The 21,763-nt window shown below is 40.9% G+C and overlaps 1 protein-coding gene across 6 annotated transcripts in view; it reads left to right on the forward strand.

The window, feature by feature from the left end:
• WDFY3 (WD repeat and FYVE domain containing 3) overlaps positions 1-21,763 on the forward strand; it is a 128,005-nt gene that overhangs the window by 71,466 nt on the left and 34,776 nt on the right. For 5 of the 6 annotated variants that reach the window (XM_063415102.1, XM_063415103.1, XM_063415097.1 and 2 more), the window contains 16 exons: positions 1,686-1,917; positions 3,665-3,765; positions 4,747-4,965; positions 7,076-7,257; positions 8,652-8,883; positions 9,918-10,078; positions 10,204-10,315; positions 10,725-10,915; positions 12,271-12,423; positions 14,014-14,087; positions 14,183-14,344; positions 15,720-15,814; positions 17,009-17,129; positions 17,870-18,087; positions 19,066-19,301; positions 20,602-20,736. In XM_063415102.1, the coding sequence (XP_063271172.1) occupies positions 1,686-1,917; positions 3,665-3,765; positions 4,747-4,965; positions 7,076-7,257; positions 8,652-8,883; positions 9,918-10,078; positions 10,204-10,315; positions 10,725-10,915; positions 12,271-12,423; positions 14,014-14,087; positions 14,183-14,344; positions 15,720-15,814; positions 17,009-17,129; positions 17,870-18,087; positions 19,066-19,301; positions 20,602-20,736 (2,624 nt within the window). The remainder of the gene's footprint in view (positions 1-1,685; positions 1,918-3,664; positions 3,766-4,746; positions 4,966-7,075; positions 7,258-8,651; positions 8,884-9,917; positions 10,079-10,203; positions 10,316-10,724; positions 10,916-12,270; positions 12,424-14,013; positions 14,088-14,182; positions 14,345-15,719; positions 15,815-17,008; positions 17,130-17,869; positions 18,088-19,065; positions 19,302-20,601; positions 20,737-21,763) is intronic. The other variant, XM_063415098.1, reaches the window with a different exon arrangement.

Below are 21,763 nucleotides of genomic sequence, written 5' to 3' on the forward strand. Positions count from 1 at the left end.
TAAAATAACTGCTCAATCTTCTGTTATAATCCATGAGCTGTAGAGCTTGGGAATGGCTATTTATGTAGTATAGGAGAGTCTCAGTAAATTATAATACAAAGAAATTGTTGAAAAATTTCCAAGCATAAGATGTTTATTTCTGTGTGTCAGCTTGGTCATTGTGTGACTGGTGTAACATATCATTAAAAATACCTTAGCTGAAATTTTTGAATTATTTAAAAGAAACTAAAAGGTATCTTAGATAATACTGATTAAGCATTAAATCATGAAATAAACCAAATAAATTAAATGAATTCATGTTATATTATCGTGTTCAGTAAATTCTAAAAGAAGGGAGAAGAAGAGATTCAATTTATCTCTTGGCCAGCACTTTATTTATTTTTTTATATATATTTGCATTAGGGTGGTATCACTGGGAAAAATAACCAAAGAAAATCATGAAAATGTGAGACTAGAAAGATTGTAGCCTAGGAGAGAGAGCACAAAGCTACTTTCTGAATACCACAAGTTAGGTTAAATTGCTTAAGATAAGCTTACTAAGCTGTTCTGCTTACTAAGAGCTCTGAGACTTCCAGCTCAGGGTTAAAAAAAAATTTTTTTTTAAAAAATTTTTAAATTTAAAATTTTTAAAAATTTAAAAAAGCAGAATTTTCCCTGCCTGTTAAGTCAGGTAGCAGGAAGAGAAGGCTCTGCAGAGAGGACACTGTGCTGACATTGGGTAATGGGAGGGCCTCTTGGCTTTACCACAAATTTCCTTGGCATGTTGAGCACGATGCTCACCTTGGCTGAGCATTTTTGTGATCAAAGCAACACTGCCCAGCTCATTCTCTTCTGAGAGGCTGAACTAGCCGACAGTGAGTGACAACCCAGCTATTCCCCTGGCCTTGAAAGGCCCAAAGAAACAGCCTGAAAATGCCGTGTTGTCTCAAGGTTAACTTTCCCTGAGATGCTCCTTGGGGTTGCTGTTCCCCAAGGTAATCAGGTTTTCATCTTCACTTTGCCCTAAGTGTTTCACACCAGAGGTAGAGACGACAAGCTGAGTCCGCCAGTGCACATTTCCAAGGTTGTTTATTCTTCATTATCTCAGTTCTTTTTCAGCTCTGCCAGGCCTCCCTGGCAGGGAACCTTATCTCAGTTCTGTCTCAGCTCTGCAGGGCGTCCCCAGCAGAGCAGGACACGCGGGGGACTGGGCGGGTCAGAGAGCCCCAAACCTTTTGTACCATTTCTCTGGTCCAGCCACCATTCACAATGTATTTTTTATTTACAGAATTTTACCTATACCTACTACTTATGCTAACATGTCATTTCTACTCTAAACCAATCCTTGAGATCCAACTCAGCAAAAGATGGGGGACGAGAACAAGAACAAGGAGCACAGGGGCCGCTCCCCAATTCCTCCATCTTGTCTCTTCAGCCCCATATACTAAAAATCCTAGATTCTACATTTACATTCTATGATAAACTAAATACTACTTATTTTGAATTCTCCCAGCTTGTGATTCTTCATACAATGTGGGCATTCACTCCATGGCAGGGATCAGAGGCAGTGCCCTCCTGGGCTCTGTGTGAGGCTGTTTGACCCCCTTGTACAGATCCCAGACCCCCTGTCCGGTCTCCAAACCCTCCAGGGTGGCCAGAGGGATGTTCTAGACTCCAACAGTGTTGTCCCTTGGCTTGTCCTGCAGACAGCATGGTCACCTCCACGGAAGGCCTGGGCCCCGACAGCGTCTTCGGCGTGCACGAGGACAGCCACTACAGGATCAGCAAGAGCCTGCTGAAGCCAGCAGAAGGCAGCACGGTGCCCCTGACCAGGGTCAAGTGCTTGGTGTCCATGACCACCCCTCACGACATCAGGCTGCACGGCTCGGCCGTGACGCCGGCCTTCATCGAGTTCGACACGTCCCTGGAGGGCTTCGGGTGAGCTCCTGGGGCCTGCTCGCCTCCTTTCTGTCCTGAGGAGGGCTTGGCAGTTTTAATAGATTGTTTGTAAGTGAGGAACAAATGAGCTCCTTAAAGAGGAGAAAGGGATGCTTCGAGTCACATAAATTTCCATTTTCTCATTCATTAGTATTGTGATAAAAAGCACTTGCTTGCCGTGTGTGAAAGTGAAAAAAAGCAAGCTTGTATTGTTGATAGAACCCTCTCAGTTCTGGGTTTCACATCCATTTTAAAATAAAGGAATGCCAGCATAATAATAATATCCAAATGGCACAAATGATAAAAGTCACACTGAATTCTGCCAGAAACAGGCCTAGACAAGACCACAAGCAGATCCAAATCTCAGTTTGGTGCAGAGTATGAGGCTTTTTTCCACTTTGTACTACTGGCAAGCAATCACAGGGAGTCACTGCAAAACAATCGTACACAACATTACAGAGATGTAAAGCAGATTACAAACTAACTTGGACATTAATGTAGGTACAGTCCAACAGGATGGAATATTTGAAGGGTTGCTGGGATTTATGTATGACAGGTGTACTGAGACCCACTTAAAATTGCTGAAGAACACAAAAATGTGAAAGTGGGCAAATCAGAAATACAAATAAAGCAGACAAGGCAGCTATGATGAGTTCAAATAACAGAAAAAAACCCAGTATTACTAACTGGAGGCATAGCCTGGATATCATGCTTAGCTCATTTTTTTCTTTTAGCACCACTTGTTTTTCTCTCTCTTATTAAACACCTGCTGGGTGAGGCACTTTATGAGGATCATGTAATAAAATTTAACTATTCAGAAAATGAAAACACGGCACCATTCTCAATATCTGTTAAAGGAAAATGTTTGGGGTTTTTGGTTATAAAAATGGAATTAAAAAACCTGAATACTTGGGAGCTCTGCTGCTCTCTGCATTCTCTTTTCAGCTGTGCAAAGAAAGGATGCAACTCTCATTTTCCATCTAGCCTTAATATCCAATACAGTCAGGGACAGGCTTTTTTTTTATTAAACAAGTGTTACTCTAAGCTGTGCTCTACATCCTTCATAAGAGAAGAGAAAAGAAAATTGTCTGGACCTAAGAACTTGAAATAGGCTGGCAAAATGAATTTTCATTGTGTTTGCTTCAGGAGATTTGTGGCTGCTGGTAACATGTCCAGAAGTAACTCACATAATGCAGCTGTGACTTCTTGTAATTTCAGCAAGTCAACTAAGACTTCTATAATAAATTTTAAAAAACATTTAAGAACTTCTCTCCTTATATCGATTTCTGTTGTGGCCACAGCATCAGTGGCTCCTGTAAGGACCAAACATAGCTAGATTGGTGGAATATGATGTGAGTGTGAGAAGATATTTTCTTAAGAACAGAACAACATTGTGTGTAGTTGCCAGATCCTTTGACTGTTTTGCTGATCCAGTCACTTTAGAAGTTTCAGAATAACTCAAAGGCTGCTGCAAGGTGCAGGTGCCCACAAGGGAACATCTTAGTTCATGGGCATGACTCTGTACCTTCACACTAAAGGCTTACACTGCCAAAGCTCTTTGTGCTGGAGATAATTTAGACTCACAATGAGCAATCTTGAGGATTAATTCCTATTTTTCATTACTACATAAAGTCACAAAGCATTTGTGCTGATGGTATATTCTCCTAAGCCACGTTTTGTTTGCACTGAACTCCACTTCCACTGACTTCCATGAACTCCAGTGTGTTACTGGTTTTGTGTTTACCAGCTGCCTGTTCTTGCCAAGCCTGGCTCCCCACAATGCTCCTACAAACAACGCTGTTACCACAGGCCTGGTGGATGGCGCCGTTGTGAGCGGGATTGGAACTGGTGAGTGCTCAGCAGCACTAACAAACTTTGTACTTTGGTACAAACTCTGCTTTGTACCTGATGTTTAGTTCTCTGAGACTTCTGGGTGAGCTCTGAACTGGTTGTGTGGTGTTGGACACTGAATTTACAATCAAGAGCTTCTTGTGTCTTTTTTTTGTGTGTGTGTGTGTGTTTCCTCCAAGACAGTGAAAAGCAATATAAAATACAAATGTGTGATTGCTTTAAAATGCAAAGCCTAAAGTAGAAGGTTAAATTGTAATCAGCCAAGGTGTACGAATAATAACCCAGGTGCATTAAGGAAAAAGTTGAGGTAGTAATATCTAGAACATGGAAAATGTGGAATGAATTGTAATGCTGTACTTTGTTCTGCTGAATCCTTGACTGCAATTATTACAGGTGTAGTTGCACACACCATCACAAAAGCCCCATCTAAATTGTTTGCTATCACTTTTACAGTAGGTTATTCACCCTGCAGGAATTAATTGAATGTGGTCACTTAGTTAAAAAAGTTGTTAAGTCTAAAAACTAAGGTGAACACTTACTGCAGTAAGACATAATTAGTGGGAGCATCCTGGGATATTAAATGGAGTCAGACGTATGTGGTAGAGAGATATTCCCTCAACAAAGGCTTCTTCAGCATCTGAGAAACACAACTGAACTGGTACGAGCTGAACTGAACTGGTACGAGCTGAACTGAACTGGTAACGAGCTGAACTGAACTGGTATGAGCTGAACTGAACTGGTAACGAGCTGAACTGAACTGGTAACGAGCTGAACTGAACTGGTACGAGCTGAACTGAACTGGTACGAGCTGAACTGAACTGGTAACGAGCTGAACTGAACTGGTACGAGCTGAACTGAACTGGTATGAGCTGAACTGAACTGGTACGAGCTGAACTGATACAAAAAAAGACCAGGACTAAGTATCTATCCTAAATACTGCTTACTACAGCCATGTAACGGTTTCTTTTTTATTTCTAGGTGAGAGATTTTTCCCACCACCATCTGGTTTGAGCTACTCAACGTGGTTTTGCATTGAACATTTTAGCAGCCCTCCCAATCACCACCCAGTGAGGCTGCTCACTGTGGTGCGCCGTGCCAACTCCTCGGAGCAGCACTACGTCTGCCTCGCCATCGTCCTCTCGGCAAAGGACCGCTCACTCATCGTCTCAACCAAAGAGGAGCTGCTTCAGAATTATGGTAAGAGTTGGGCCACCTCGTCAGATAATGCTGTCAGCATCACAGGGATGCAACAGCAAGTTTATTCTAAACCCAGTATCCTGAAGAATTGCTGAAACTTTTTGTTGCCGTTTCGCCAGTGCCTGATGGGTTTTGACAATGGAAAAATGCAAAATGCAAACATTGATTTATGGAGCTTTTATATTTTCCAAAGAAGACTCGATGTCTGTATATAAAAGAAAAATTTTTGCCAAAACCCCAAGTATTATGTATTCAGGGGAGGGATTACATCATCGATTTTGAAAAGTTTTGCCTTTGATTTATCTTGTGCCATTCATTTTGGACATCATCTCTTGAGGTCTTGAGGTGCAAATTTTAACTGTCTTTGCTTTGAAGAAGTTTGGAAATAGTAAACTAATACATGGAAGGCTTTTTCAGTCTGGATAGTCCCAGTGCTGGAGGATTTTTTGAAGGCTGTCAGTCATTCAGTTCATGTTTTAATGCTGTGCTGAGTTTTCAGGAGCAGTTTGTATCTTCATTCGGTACCTGTGACCAAAGCAGGAATTACAGGAGCTGTAGTGAAGATCTAAGTGAAGCTGGTGATACCAGCTGGTGATACCAGTATCACCAGTAGTGTTGAGCTGGTGATACCAGTGAATTTGCTAGACAGAACTATCAGTGCACTCAGGGGCTTGGGGATGAGCTGTCCCTGTCTCCAGCCTTGTCCTCCTTTGGAGCCTCCAAAAGGGCTTGGTTTTAACAAGGCTGAGTCTGTGGAGGAGCTGAGAGCAGCCTTCTGCATGTTTCAGGCTTAGCTCTTCACCAGAGCAGCCCAAATGATTGTCCTGGTCCTGCTTCTGATCTTCATTTTTGAGTAGGCAGCACAAATAAAGAATTTATACAGCTGTTGTTAAAAAAAACCCTCCCACAAACAGCTAAGCAGACTGTTACCATGAAAATAAGGAATAATCTGTAAGCAGACAGTCACACCATTAACTGCAGCAGTCTCTCTTAGTAAAAGTCAGGTTCAAAACCTGCAACTTGAGAGCTGAAAACCCATAATATAAAATAGGAATTAAACCTCCTAAATTACAAAGATACTGACAATGCTTTCTTTCTCAGAGGACCAAATTCTTAGAGAATGAAGCAAGTTTATCCTCACACTAATTGCTTTAGCCTGCACTGAAGTTATAGTTCATGTTTTTAGTTTAGTGAGCACCTATAATCAAACTCCCTGAAAGAGATTGGGTTTGAAAAGGCATTGTCAGAGAAGATCTGCAGGTGTCTGAGTATAAAAACTGTTTTTAAATTGAACCAGGACACTGCTTCACTCAAGTGTTCCCCTGTTGTGTCTAAATCATAGCTGGTGGTGTAGTGTTGAGTGCTGGGCAGGTAGAGACCTGCAGAACTGAGCTGGGAATTGCTGTGCACAACACAAGGATTGGCAGTGCTGGCAGTCTCTTGTAAGAATAAATGGAGTGATTTCTTGAGAGCAAGAATTGTGCTCAGAGGCGTTTGGCCGAGAAAAAGAACTCAAGATTATTTTCGTATCTGAACATTAGTTCTAAGTACTCTGCTTTTACCATTTTCCTTGTGCTGTTTCTAAAGAAATGAGTGTTCTCTCTGTGCAGGCAGCTGTTGTGGGAAGAGGATTAATGGTTTTCTTTCCTTCAGTATGAAAGAATGAACAGGGATCTGAAAAGTTCATGGTTTCCATTGAAACATTCCCTGGTTTTTGGGAGATTTTTTTTTTTCTATTGGGATGGCTTTTAAGTAGAGTAAGGGTCATTTTTGTGAGGCAAAAGTGGGAATAAAAAGTCTAGGAGCATGGGTATCATCCTTTCCACAGTGTGAGAAAAGTGAAAAATAGCTCTGTGGGTTTGGGGAGACATCTGTTGTTTCTTGGTGACTGCTGCTGTAGAAACTTCTTTAGGGAAACAACAAAAGATCTTTTTGTGACTTGCATGGCAGCATGAGAAAGTAAAAACTTGAGCCAACTAGTAATTCCAGCTAAAACTTCGAAGGGAGGGGAGAAGGTGAGAAGTAAAATACAACTGTCAAAAGTCTGAATATATTTTTAAGCTCTTCTAACTTTTCTGCTGGTGCCCACTGACTGATGCTTTTCCTTTAGTTGATGACTTCAGCGAGGAATCCTCATTTTATGAAATCCTTCCCTGTTGTGCCCGTTTCCGCTGCGGTGACCTCATCGTGGAGGGCCAGTGGCATCACCTCGTTCTGGTCATGAGTAAAGGCATGCTGAAGAACAGCACAGCTGCACTCTACCTCGATGGACAGCTTGTTAACACTGTTAAGGTAAAAGAAATTTCATTTTGACTGATTGGAGTGATTCCTCTCTCTCTCTGTGCAATAAAAAAAACTTACAAGGAAAAAGAACAAAATAAACCAACAGCACCACCCTGTCCAAAAACAAACCCCACAGCAGAATAAAAAAAAACCCCAAGCCAAGCAACAAAGCAAAAAACAAGTAAACACCACATTTATTTGCAAATAAGTTTTGTCAATACCTCATTGTTAGGTGGAAGAAAATACAGAGAGCAGTGTAGAGCACTTGTGGCCCTGTCCACTGAGCACAAAATATTCCCAAACTGTAACAGATATCCAAACATCATTTGACACCTGGCACATGTGGGCTTTAAGGGATAAAGAATAACCTGGTGTGGGGTTTAAACTAGCTAATGTTACTGTACTGCTGTAGGTAAAACAAATATTGATTTTCAGAGTTTACCTGCCAGTATTCCTTTTGTAAAAGCAGGACTACAGTCAGTTGTTATGCTGACAGCTGTAATATGAGTGTCTGTCTGGCCATCTGTCCTGCTATGCATGTCTACATTCAATAGATGCTAACAGAATTTTTACAAGGTAAATAGAAAAAAGCCTGTGAGGTTGTTATTGTCTTTATATCCTGGCCAGGATCCTGCTCATGTATGTGTTTAATTGTTTGAAAAGTTCTGCTGAATTCAGTTCATAACGTTTGCACTTTAGCTTGAAATAGTGCAATTTCCAAAGGCTGGGAAAGGAGAGACAACACTGCTTTGAGCACCTTGCCTTTAAATCAAGATACAGCCCCTTTAGACACAGAATTCCCATGTTCTCCTCATGTGTTTCCATACACACCTTCATCTTTTGATAGCCACTTCTGGTCCTCACATTTCCGTGCTGTTTAATGTTCTTCCTGACGTCAGAATACATCACATAGAAATCATTTGATACCTCCCCTGGCTTGGCAAACCATTTTTGGACACAATTCGTGATTTTGTCACCTCGCTGACTTGCCTGTGTTTTTGTGTTTTGCTCCCTGGCAGCTTCACTACATCCACAGCAGCCCCAGTGGCTGCGGCTCTGCCAACCCTCCGGTGGTGAGCACGGTGTACGCGTACATGGGCACGCCGCCGGCGCAGCGCCAGCTCTCCTCACTGTGCCTTTAAATCAAGATACAGCCTCTTTAGGCACAGAATTCCCATGTTCTCCTGTGTTCCCGTACACACCTTCATCTTCTGATAGCCACTTTCTGGTCCTCACATTTCCGTGCTGTTCAATGTTCTTCCCGGCGTCAGAATACGTCACATAGCAATCGCTTGATGATAGCAATTGTACCTCCCCTAGCTTGCCAAACCATTTTTGGACAAAATTCCTGATCCTGTCACCTCGCTGACTTGCCTGTGTTTTTGTGTTTTGCTCCCTGGCAGCTTCACTACATCCACAGCAGCCCCAGCGGCTGCGGCTCTGCCAACCCCCCGGTGGTGAGCACGGTGTACGCGTACGTGGGCACGCCGCCGGCACAGCGCCAGCTCTCCTCGCTGGTGTGGCGCCTGGGCCCCACGCACTTCCTGGAGGAGGTGCTGCCCGCCCCGGGGGTCAGCACCATCTACGAGCTGGGGCCCAACTACGTGGGCAGCTTCCAGGCCGTGTATGCGCCGTGTAAGTGGCAGCTGGGGACGTGGGCTGGGGTCCCCGTGTGTGTACGGGCAGGAGGGGGGAGAGTGTGCAGGGGCAGAGAGGTGAAGCTTGGTGTTCACAGGAAAATCAGTAATTGCTGTTGAAGGGGATGATGGAAATCCAAATTCTTGTACTGAGCTGTCGACTCAGCTGTTGACAGGTTGTACTGTCGCTGTACGACACAAAAAACAGACGAGAAACTCCAAAACATCTCCAAAGGCAAAGGCTTTATTGAAAGGCTTTTCTTTGTGGAAAAAGAGCTTTATCGTTTACATCTTAGCACCTTTTACGAGGTGTTCCCTCACACACCCAACGTGGCTGGTGAACAGGAACAACACCTCTCCAGTCCCGCTGGTCAAAGCAGAAAAACAGCCAAAATGTTTTCCCTGAGAACTAGAAAGGCAAAACACGACCAGGAGGAAAGATCGTTTTGAGAAAGGATGGTTATTTTGCCAAGATTGTATTGGGAAGAAGCTTTCCTAAGAAACTTTTGCCTTAGGAAAGGAGTTAGCAGCTACCAGCAGGCTAAAATCTCTCAGGCCCAGAAATATCAGGCCCACACTGAGCTATGGCAGAAGAGCTTTTATTCCTCTCTTTGATTTTAAACCAGTTAGAAATGCTTAAAGGTATCATTATTCATACTGTATGCTGTATTTATCTGTAGAAAGTGAATTAAAAAGGATACAAAATTCCAAAGATAGATAGATCTATAGATATATATTTTCTTTGAATCTTGCATCTCTCATAACATTTCAAGGCAGTTCTAGCAAACTGTAGTAAAAAGCCAATTGTCACAGGCAAAGATGCAGATTTACCAAATGCTTCTCTGGCTTTTGATTGCCCTGTTTTCCTTGGGAAGAGAAGGAAGTTTACAGCCCTAAGGCTGGACAATATCACATCTTAGTCATTTGCAAAATCTTTTTTTATACCTATTCTGCAGTATAAGTTGCTTAAGGCTTTACTGTTCAAATTAAAACAACACCATTAATGAAAGGAACTTGTATTTTGTCTTTAAGGTAAAGATTCCAAGTCTGAAGGAATCAATCCATCTCCAGTATCTTTGGTACCAGAAGAGAAGGTCTCCTTTGGTCTCTATGCATTATCAGTTTCTTCATTTACAGTGGCAAAAATAAGGAAAGTTTACAACAAATTGGACAGTAAAGCTATAGCCAAACAGGTAAGTTGGGAAATCAGCTGGTTAATGTGTACGACTTTTTCCTTTCTTATTTCAAGACAATTAATTCAATGCAGCCACAAACAATCTAGTCCAACCCCCTGCTTTTTTTTTCTGGTTTTGTTCAGCTGGCAATTTCTTCTCATGAGAATGCCACACCTGTGAAGCTGCTCCATAACTCAGCAGGGCATTTGAACGGACCAGCACGCTCCATTGGTGCAGCTCTGATTGGGTATTTGGGTGAGTTGAGCACTTAAAAATCATTATTATGCTTTAAAGTTATTAATTACTTGTCAATAAGAGCTTAGGTCTGGAAGGTAAATCATGTGATTGATGAACATTAATGGTGCATCGTTGTATTTATTGAACATTTTTATATTTTATGGATATACTATTTTTTGCTCACATGGGATACTTGTGTCAGTTTATGATTCATCATTATGAAAATATATTCAATTACTTTACCTTAGGTTATAAACTCTTGTTCTATATTTCCTTCACTTCCTCTTCTGAGGTGTCATAATTCTCCTAGTTACATTCTTTTTATAATTCAAGTAATGCTAAAATCAAAATCACCTTCACATTTTCACAATTATTTCTTGCAAAAATTCCATTTGAATATATTTTAATCCATTTTCTCTGTGCTCAGGAGTAAGAACATTTGTCCCCAAACCTGTTGCCACCACCCTGCAGTACATTGGTGGGGCTGCTGCTATTTTGGGGCTTGTGGCCATGGCATCAGACGTGGAAGGGCTGTATGCAGCCGTGAAAGCCTTGGTCTGTGTGGTAAAGAGCAACCCCCTGGCCAGCAAAGAGATGGAAAGGATCAAAGGTTATCAGGTATGTAAGAAATGTCAGCCTTCAAACAGATTGAATTGAATTTCACTGTTTGTCATCACATGGAAATCTCTTGTGTTGTGACCTGAGTTTCTCTTTAAAGTTTCTTGAGCTCTTGGTTAATTAGCATAGATGAATTATTTAGGAAGTCTTGTAAAGGAGAGGGTGAAAAGTTTTTGTGTATATTTATCTGCATTGCTAAAAATGAAACTGAACCTTCAGTAACAGCACAGAAGAGCACAACTATTGTATTTAATTATTCTTTTCTTGTGATTTTGAACCCTGCAAGCCCGGGAGCTTGTGTCTCTGATGTGCCAGTAAGAGAGAGGATAAGGACACATAAAAATATCCAAACAAGTGAACTCCTAGAATAATCCTTCTAAGGAGACTACACACATTTTGTGATGCTGCTCCCTTTCAAGCTGAAGACATTAATTCTCCATTGGGATGGGGAAAAGGCAGTCAGTTATGCAGAAGGATTGGCTGATTAGAAAATATCTTCACTTGAGCAAAGCTTTTGATGTTTCTCATGGAGTCTGCTTTACTGAAATGGAAAGTTCTGTGGTTTGGGCTGTTTTTACAAATGCTGATGCCTGGTGCAGTTAAATCAGAACATGTCATTCCAAGGAGCCTGTGCACACCTTGGCTTAGTGTGACCAAACCAGTGTGGACCAGTTAGTGTCCTTTGTGTGATCATTACAACCCACCTCACATTCCACTGGGATTGCCATCAGCAAATGGTGTGGTTTGAGGGAGATTCCCAGGAATCTGTGCTTCTTTAGTGTTTCAGTGGGGATGGTAAAGCTGAACAGGCCGGGGTGTGTTGGGTGTTTAAACAAATCTGAAACTGTAACAGTAAATCTGGGAACTGGTTCTTTCCCAGCCCAGATTATAGGAAGATATACAGAAGTGAGGACTGCAGTCATGCCTAGGGGAACAAAGCATGGGAAGAAAAAACAAGGCTTATTCAGATTTATATTACTTTTTTCAGTGCCAGAATACCTCTCATTTGGGCATGCAGTGCTCCAGGCCTGCTCCATGTCCATGTTTGCTGTCCAGGAACACAACTGTTTGAGGATGTGCTGTCTTAAACTGAGACTGACTGCCAGAGAGTTGAGGAGGGGTGTGTGTCCTAATCCTCAGGGCCTAGATCCTGGCTGGGGTGTAAAGAGGTGTTTTATGAGCTGGAGGGTGTCCTGGATATGCCACTTTTAAACTCTTTTATCAAGAGTCTCAACCAGCAGACATACTTTAAGGACCTTCCCAAAAACAGAGACATTTCATCTGTTCTCCTGCGTGCTTAGACAACACTGCTGTGTGCTCACAGCACCAATTCCTTTTCTGTTTGCTTGTTGAAGCTGCTGGCAATGCTGTTAAAGAAGAAGAGGTCCCTTCTGAACAGCCACATCCTCCACCTGACCTTCTCCTTGGTGGGAACTGTGGACAGCGGGCACGAGACATCCATTATCCCAAATTCTGCTGCCTTCCAGGACCTGCTCTGCGATTTTGAGGTATGTAGAACTGCACAAAAAAGTGATTATGAACAGTGATTAAATCAGATGTTGATAGTGTACTTTAAATATTCAACAACAGCAAATTAGGTTGTTATCCAGAGAACTTCCTATTTCTTATATGGTACAGTAAGGCAGCTGAGCAACAAGATTTTTGGTAACTTTTCCTACTGAAATGGCTTGAATAAATGCAAAAGCAATGGATGGGTGGCACAGATGTTTCTGCTTTTTGTTGTTCTAGTAGATAATATCCTGTAGTTTTCTGTTCATCCATTTCTTTTCACCTGTGTGTTCTACTGCAGTACATATTTCAGGCATGAAAAATGCCCTGAAAATAAAAGTAGGAGCTAAATATTCAAGATAGCACATAGGAATCACTTTATCACACATCTTTGCAAGGTTAATAGTAAGCAAGTTAAAATTCTGTTTGCATGACCTGTGAAATATTTAAATGGTAAATTTAAATATTTAATAATTTTAAAGTGTTAAAGTAAGGAAAGTAGCAAATTTCAGAGTAGAGGCTGATAAAAGATTCCAGAACTTATCCTTTTGTGTGTGCTCCTTTGACGTTATCTGCACCTGATCCAGACTGACTAAAAGAATTCTGATTCAGGTACATTAAAATAAATAAGTTAAAACCCTATTACCACTGCCAAGCCAGCTGATAAGATGCTGAGTTAATATTGCAAGTCAGTTTTGCACAAATGAGTTAATAGATTAACCAGTTCCTTTTTTTAGATGTCTCTTTGAGTATTTCAAAGCACTCCTGGAAACCTTATTTAGGAAGAAACTTCCCAAAAGTCTGATGTTTTGGCTGTTATTTTTTCTTTTTTTTGAGGTTTTTTTTTTTTTTACTTTATTCAGAAATTAGTGACCCAAACATTTCATTTCATTTGGATAAATTGGATGTTCTTACTCATGCAGAACAGAGAAATTAAAAGATTTGTTCTCATCATGCTAAATTACAAGATTAGAAGAAAAGCAAAAGCTAGAAAGCTTTTCTTTAAGCCAATTTTATACAAAGCATGAGTATTAATTATGCTTTGTTCAATAGCAAATCAATGTTAAGATCTGCAGCTGTAACTGTGACCTTTCTGGCTTTTATATCTTCCATTACTTTTATTGATTGAACAGTTGATATTTTGGGTTTTTTGATAAAGAATCTAAATTATTTAAGTGTGGGCAATGCTGGGTAAAAAGTAAAATCAGGGAAGACCTTGAGTTTAATCTTGTGGGAAGGTAGTAAGTTAATTTTATGAAGACATAAACCTTCACTTGAATGAAATAAATTTAACACAGCCTTGTAAACCCCAGAAGCTCCTTTGGAGTCATTTCACTGTCTTTTTAAAGTTTGTCCAAAAAGGCAGTGTGTGACCTTTATCTAGATCCCTTTATAAGTTTTCAGCCTGGTTTAAGTTTAAGCCTACCCTTAAAGAGAATATTTTTGGAGTTGATGTGGGTTCTTCATGGCCAGGTAAACAGTCCTGTATATGAATGATTTTAATCTCTTCATAACTTTTGATTTATTAATGCCTGTTTTTAACCTGCAAGTCGATTTTTGTACAAAATCCTGTTTTTTCTGTATTTCAGGTCTGGCTTCATGCACCCTATGAGCTTCATTTGTCTTTATTTGAGCACTTCATTGAACTCCTCACTGAGTCGAGGTATGAACTGAGGCCAGCCTATAATGGGATTTACAGGTGATATTTAGAGAATACTCCAACCTAAAATCACCATCTCATTTCTTTTCTTCTTCCAGTGAAGCAGCAAAGAATGCCAAGCTAATGAGGGAATTCCAGCTCATCCCAAGACTGCTGCTGACCCTTCGAGACATGTCCCTGTCCCAGCCCACTATTGCTGCCATCAGCAACGTGCTGAGCTTTCTGCTGCAGGGCTTCCCCAGCAGCTGTGACCTGCTCAGGTAACCCTCACCTGGAGAATTCTGCCTTTTTTGGGTCTCTTACCTTGGTCAAAAGTTAATTCATGACGACTGTGTAACATGGAATGTTCGTGTACTGTTGATTTTTTTTTCCCTCTTTGAACCAGACATCAGCAATCTGTTGAAGCCTTGATTTGCATATCATTTTTTATTTGCATATCATTTTTGATTTGCATATCATTTTTTATTTGCATATGATTTTCATTTTGCATCTGACCAAGCATGGTTGAATGATCAAACTGGTTTAATGTTCTAACAGGTAAAAAGTGAAGGTGCTAAGCAGCCCCTTTTGTTCAAGTAAAGCACTGAGCATTCCTCCTGAATACCACTGGATGTTGTATGAGATGAGCTAAAAAGATACTTCTGGTTAAAATGCAGTTTTGAGTGCTGTCTTGAGTGCAGGGTTTAGTTCCAGATTTTTTCTTAATCATCACTGTATGATGATTAATGTATAGTATACCTAATTCTGACTGATGAAAATTACACTAGTTAACTGCAATTCATGTGTACAGGAGTATTTGAAATGCTTTAAAATAGTTTAACTCCTTGATAACTTGATTTTTTTTCATCTCTCATTTCATGGAAATGGATAAATACTGCAGGGAGCTCATTGCATATGTGTAGTCATGTTTTCAGCTTCTTAATTTTAAGTACAATTAAAGGTTTCAGAAGCTTCAACCCAAGCATCTTACCTGTCTTTGTTTTAATTATCAGGACAAAACATGATTCAAGAATAAAACTATTGATTTTGTGCTTAAACGGTTACAGAATAGATTGTAGACCAGTGTTCCCTGCTCTCCTTCCTGGAAATAAAAATGAAAAATGTTGCATAAGTTGGGAGAAGTTGCACTGGCTAGGGATCATTTCAGGTTAGCTGCAGAAGAAAAAGGAATATATTGCATCTCCTTTCTTGGAGTGGTACATCAGTGTCCTGTCATGGAAAACCATGACCCTGTGTTACATAACCTCAAGCTATAGGCGTGAATGTTCCTCCAGAGTTGAGTAACCACTGTTTTAATGTAAGAATTGTTCAGCTGGAAGGGGTTGAGAATAATATTTCGAGGTATTCCTTTTACTAGGACTCAGCAGCATCTCCGAGTTCCCTTTCCTCAATCCTGGCATTTTCAAGGACTCTTACCTGCAGACTTGTCTGCAAATATTCCATTAATTACTACAAGTTAATTTGTGTTTTGGCTAGTAACTTTAAATGAAGACCATTTTCATCCATCTTCAGATGTGAGAAATCTGACATTTTTGGGTATCTCCATGTCACTCGTTTTATATTTAAGGTGAATTATTGATAGATGAGAGTGCATCTGTCATATCAATGACTGATGTTTTTTCTGTATACCTCAAGGTTTGGACAGTTCATCTCTTCCACTTTACCTACGTTTGCAGTCTGTGAGAAGTTTGTGGTCATGGAAATAAACAATGAAGAAAAGCTTGACAGTGGTAAGTGTTGACAGTATTACAAGCAGGAGAATAAAATACTTTGTGTTCTCTTCCGTGCTTGAATACAAAAAATGCAGAAATAATGTCATTAACAGTGTTGCAATTTTGTTATTACCTGACTGCCAGTTAGTGGGGCTTTAGTTTTCAGTATTGACTGCAGAGCAGAGCAAAACACTTTTTTTTTTGTTTTCTTTATTTAACACTCTGTATGGTTTTGTTCTTCCTCCACTTGCTCCTTCCAATCATCTCTGCATCTCTGCTTCTTTGTGAGAAAAGGATAAAAAAAGACAAAAAACTGGTTTCTAGGTGCATCAGCCCTCCAGGTGTGGAGGAAGTGGAAGAATTAACTAAGACAGCCTAGTAACTTATTTTAGGTAAAAAACAAATGTTACCATCCTTCAATAATTCTTACATTGAATTGTTTTGAGACTGTTTCTACCCTTATTTAGCTTGTAGAATTGCATTTTCAATCAGTCTTCCTGAACAGAAATGTTTTAGTCCCACAGTGGATGTCAGCCAAATTACCCATTTATCTGTCTGTCTTCATTTTTGCATATGTTGCCTCAAGCTGTGCTGCTTTTTTTTTTCTTTAAATAAGGTAAAAGCAGGGTCCTCCATTGGCAGCATAAACTACAGGAGGAGGGATTTGCAAAATAGCTGAAAAGTTAATCCTGAGCTGTATGGACTGGCTTGGTTGCAGTAAATATGTTTTTCAATTGAGGATGAGCTTGGGGATGTGTTGAAAGAAAAGGAAACTAATTTTTCTCTCCATTTCTTAGATTTGGAGGAATTTGGGAAGTATCTGGGTCTATTCCTAATGATTTCCACATCCTCCCAACCACTCCGCTTTCAAAATACAAAATGTTTATTGAATGCTGTGTTTTGAGAGAAGGGAGGGCTGGGGAGGAATGGTGACAGACAGTGACCACCCCAGTTCAGATTGTCTGAGAATTGATGATTCTCTTTTACTTCTTTAAGCTGCCCAAAGTGTGTGTGACAGTGATAAGGAGGCAGCAGACATTTCTCAGCACCGTGTAATGGGGCTCCTTGCATTTTAGCACAGTTTCCTTGCAGCCTGAGTGGGAGTCAGGTTCTGTTTGCTTATGTATGGAACTTATGAATAGCCCTTAAAATGCCCAAGTTCCAAAATCCTAATTTTGGCTCTTTTTTGTTGTTGTTTTTTTCAATATTTAGGAACAGAGGATGATTTTGGAGGACTTGTCTCAGCTAATCTCATTCTACTACGGAACAGGCTTTTAGATATCCTTCTGAAACTTCTCTATACATCTAAAGAAAAGACAACTGTTAATTTGCAGTAAGTACAAAAATTCCCTTGAGGCAGAGAAAGGATGTAATTTTTTATTTCAAGGGGAAGAATTAAACAGCCTCCATTCAATTCTCTAGTTGAGTTGCAGTATTTTATAGGAGCTGTTGAATGATTTATTCAGATGTCACTGAACTACTCTCAGGTATTCTAGTATAAATGGGATACATGATTAATTTTGTTGTTTTCTCTTAAATTCATGCATGGCTATAGAAAAAAATAAAATCTGTCAAGGCAAAAACTTTCATTTTTAGAGAAATGGGGTAGTCAGCTTCAGTAGGGTGTTATCACTTAGATTATTGATCCTAGAACCCCCCTTGGAATTGCAAAAATAAACTTCTGAATACCCCCAAGCAACTCTTCCCTAATAAAAACAAAGCAAGAAACAACCTTCCTTCATTTTTTCACACCAGTTCATTTAGAAAACTTCTTGTTCAACAAAAAAATTCAGTTCAGAATTTCATATTTGTTATCAAAAGCACCAATTGGAGAAATCTCAATGGAATTAGTCCCAGGAGCTGTATTTAGTCTTTCCTTTCTTCTGAACAAGTGCACATTGGCTGTTTCATTTAACAAGAGTTCATAAGTGATATTTCTTGTTTGTAGCAAACTTACCTAAAAATTTGCTTCTAGGGTTTGCCCTGCAGTGGAGAACATTGATTTTTGCTGTATAGAAGGAACCTAAATGCTGTAAAATGTAACTTTTTATTTTTTTCCCTGACTTTACTTAGGGCTTGTGAGGAACTAGTCAAGACCCTGGGTTTTGATTGGATTATGATGTTCATGGAGGAACATTTGCATTCCACCACAGTGACGGCAGCCATGCGGATTCTGGTGGTCCTGCTGAGCAATCAGTCCATCCTGGTCAAGTTCAAGGAGGGTCTCAGCGGAGGAGGCTGGCTGGATCAGACGGATTCTGTCCTCACCAATAAGATTGGCACTGTGCTAGGTGGGCATCCCGGGGCTCAGGGGTTCCTGGAGTTCCTGCTGAGCTCTGGGTTATTGTGTGGGTGCTGCTGGCTGAGGCCTTCCTGTCACTCCTGTCTGTGCTGCCAGCAGATGCTTCTGCACTTCATTTCTCTTAAAGCAAGAGTTAAGATGTCCTAGGCAGAAGGGAGTGGTTTGACAGAGCTGCCATGACACAGATGTCATTTCTGAAGAAGGCGTCTTCTCAAAACAACCTTGGCAGAACAACTACCCCTTCTCAAAATAATCTTTCTCCAGGTGGTGTTTTGCTTTTCTAGTTCTCAAAGAAAATATTTTAGCTGTTTCTCTAGTTTAACCAATGGGATTAGAGAGGTGTGGTTCCTGTTGACCAATCACGTTAAGCCTGTATTGGAACAACCAATGGGATTAGAGAGGTGTGGTTCCTATTCACCAATCATGTTAGGTCTGTATCAGAACAACCAATGGGATTAGAGAGGTGTGGTTCCTATTCACCAATCATTTAGGTCTGTATTGGAACAACCAATGAGATTAGAGAGGTGTGGTTCCTGTTCACCAATCATGTTCGGGCTGTATTAAACAGCCAATGGGATTAGAGGGGTGTGGTTCCTCTTCACCAATCACGTTAGGTCTGTATCAGAACAACCAATGAGATCAGAGCGGTGTTGTTCCTGTTCACCAATCACGTTAGGTCTTTATCAGAACACCTTATAAAAAGTAGTAAGAATTAGCCAATAAAGCTTTTCTATGCTCTCTGCCTTCTGAAATATTTGGAGTCTCCCATCTTTTTTTTCCGTGTCCTACAATGCCGCTCCCGTTTGCTTTTTGCAGCGTTATTTTCTGGGGAGGTACCTTTTAGTACTCTTTTAGTGCCCTTTTAGTCTCACCAGGTGAGCAGGAAGGCTCCTCACAGGTAACTCCAGCTGTTAAAGGAGTGAAAACTCATCACCCAGTGTCGTTTTTGTGTTGTTCTCCACCGCAGGGTTCAACGTGGGCCGGAGCGCGGGCGGCAGGTCGACGGTGCGGGAGCTCAACCGGGACGCGTGTCACTTCCCGGGCTTCCCCGTGCTGCAGGCGCTGCTCCCCAAGCACACCAACGTGCCCGCGCTCTATTTCCTGCTCATGGCCCTGTTCCTGCAGCAGCCGGTCACTGAGCTGCCCGAAAACCTGCAGGTCAGTGCGCCTGTCACCAGCAGCCAGTGTAATCAGGGTGCCAAGGTAGGGATTGTCCAGCGAGACGTGAGCGCGATTCTGTGTGTGGTGACAGAAAATAATGGATTAACCAGGCCCTGTCCTTCTTTTCTTCCCTGCAGCTGAGTCACAGTCTTGGTGTGGTGTTCAGTGCTGGGGTGGCAGTATGTAGAAGCCAGGCTTAGCTGTCACTGGTGTCACTTTTGTGACATTTTGTGACATTTTGTGTCCATTTTGGGGTCAAATGAGAAGCAGATCCCTAGCTCAAGCTGGCATGCTGTATTCCCTACAAGATGGCAGATTATATTCCCTATTTAAGGGAACATAATCTTTTGCTTGCTTGCTTTGGTTGTGACGTGGTTTTTTTGTGTGTTTTTTATTTTAAGGAGTGGGCAGTTGCTGTGTTAAAGAGAGTTCAGGGTTACAGGCAGAACAAAGTTGCTTTTATTTCAGAAAGTCTCTGTGGTTTTCTGGGGAGACAACTCAGTTGTTGCTAAAAAGTATTGGTTGTTCTTATTCTGAACAGGTTATTTTGGGCTTTTTTGAAGTAAGTGAGTAGAAATTGTATGACCTACAACAGTCCTAGAAACCCCAGGGCAGTACTTAATGAAGAAAAGCCACACGCACTCCAAATAGGCAAAGATGCCTGTTTAGAATGGGTGCAGTGCTGACATTTATTTATCAGGGAGAATTGAAAAGTAAAACTTTCAAACCAGAAGGTGCCTCTGCCTCCTTTCTCAAGAGGAATCCTTATAGCACATTCACCACTCTGCTACCATGAGGCAGAGGCATGAAACTCACTCCTCTGCCTACAGCACTGAAGTGTGACACTGTTAAACTAAAACTAAATTTGACTACTTAGTAGCACTCTTAATGCTAGAGGTGGACACTTGATCCCTTTTTATTTTTAATTGATTTAATTATTTAGACTTGCTGGAAAATACAACTTGAATCGTTTGTGTTGTTCATGTCTTTGTTTTCCTGTGGGATACCATGTGGGTTTTATTGCTAGATGTGAGTCAGCTAAGTGGATGGTGCAGCACATGTGCTAACAATCCTTTGGTTTCAGAACACTTACATATTTTTATGAGAAATGAGAACTGAGAAAATGAGAGTTGCAGTTTCATTAGCTCATGATTGAAAGAACTTTTTACTTCAGTGTCATGTCACCTTCATATGAAATTTGATGTTAAATTGTGGAGGATGTAAAATAACTAATTTTTTATCTACTCCGAAATGAGTGTATCATATCTGTAATAAAAAGCAGTATACAGCTGCACAGGAGAAAGGGATTATTTAATGTATTTTCTTCTTTCACTTCTTACAGTTTGATTTAGATTCCATTTGGACATTTATATTTGGAGTTCCTGCCTCCTGTGGCACTGTTACCTCCTCAATTCACAGTGTTTGCACAGAAGCTGCCTTCTTGTTACTGGGAATGCTCAGGAGCATGCTGAATTCTGTAAGCATAAAAACTTTTGCTTGTATTTCAGTATACTGTGTTGTTCAAGTTTCCACATGGCCAAAAGCCAAATAAGAAAGGTCGAGGTTTTGTTGTAGTATCATGACAAAATTAGCTGTGAGTTAGCCTCATAATACTTGGGTGAAATTTGAAATTTCTTGGGTTTTTCTATGTTGCTTTTTTCCAGTGTCCGTAGAAATATTAGGAGCCACAAAATTAACTCTGCTTTTTCACAAAAAGGCAAGGCTTTCTGTTTAGCTGCAGTTAAAACAAAACAAGAAAACAGAAGGATACAGTGTCCTTGGCAGAGATAATTGAATTTCTTTCCCCATTAACATCATGGGAGAATGTTTGAGACTCTGTGTCCCATCTGCTCAGAGCTCTGTGAGTTGCAGATTTCCTTCATGAACCTTCCTCGTGCAGAGAAGTCCCTGACTATGAATAGCCCCACGCCAGAGGAAATGAATTCACTGCCAGAGAAATGTGTCATCTTCTCATCTTTGACTCTAATGTCAAGAGCAGGGAAAGTTGGTTTCTCAGTGGGAAAATGTTGTATTTCCTTGAAGCCAGAATGTGATATTTGTTGAAATTTGCCTCCTGAAGTGATTGAAAAGCAGCACCTGTTTGGTTGGACGTTGGGTCATCATGTGCATGTGATATATATATATATATTATATATATATATATATTATATATAAGCATCTTCTGGCCAAATGTCCCTGCTGCAGTGCCCATTTCTGTTCTCACGTGTTCTGTCTCTGCTGGTGCCCCACCGTGTTTGCTCCTCACTCTTTGGATACCCTTGGGCCATGCTCAGAGACACGTCCTGTGTCCTGTGTGCTGCCACCAGGCGTGTTCAGCTGTGCCCTCACAGTTTGGGTTGGCTCCAATCTGGCCGTGTTTGCCAATATTTCTGAGTCATTACACGACATTTTTAGTTTATGGTCAGTGATGTGCTGTAAAATGGAGTTGGTTTCCTCTTTGAGGTGTGCCTGAGAATGTGCTCTTGCTTTCTGCAGTGTTTTTG

This window comes from Prinia subflava, chromosome 18 (genome assembly GCF_021018805.1).
Source record: "Prinia subflava isolate CZ2003 ecotype Zambia chromosome 18, Cam_Psub_1.2, whole genome shotgun sequence".
NCBI lineage: Eukaryota > Metazoa > Chordata > Aves > Passeriformes > Cisticolidae > Prinia > Prinia subflava.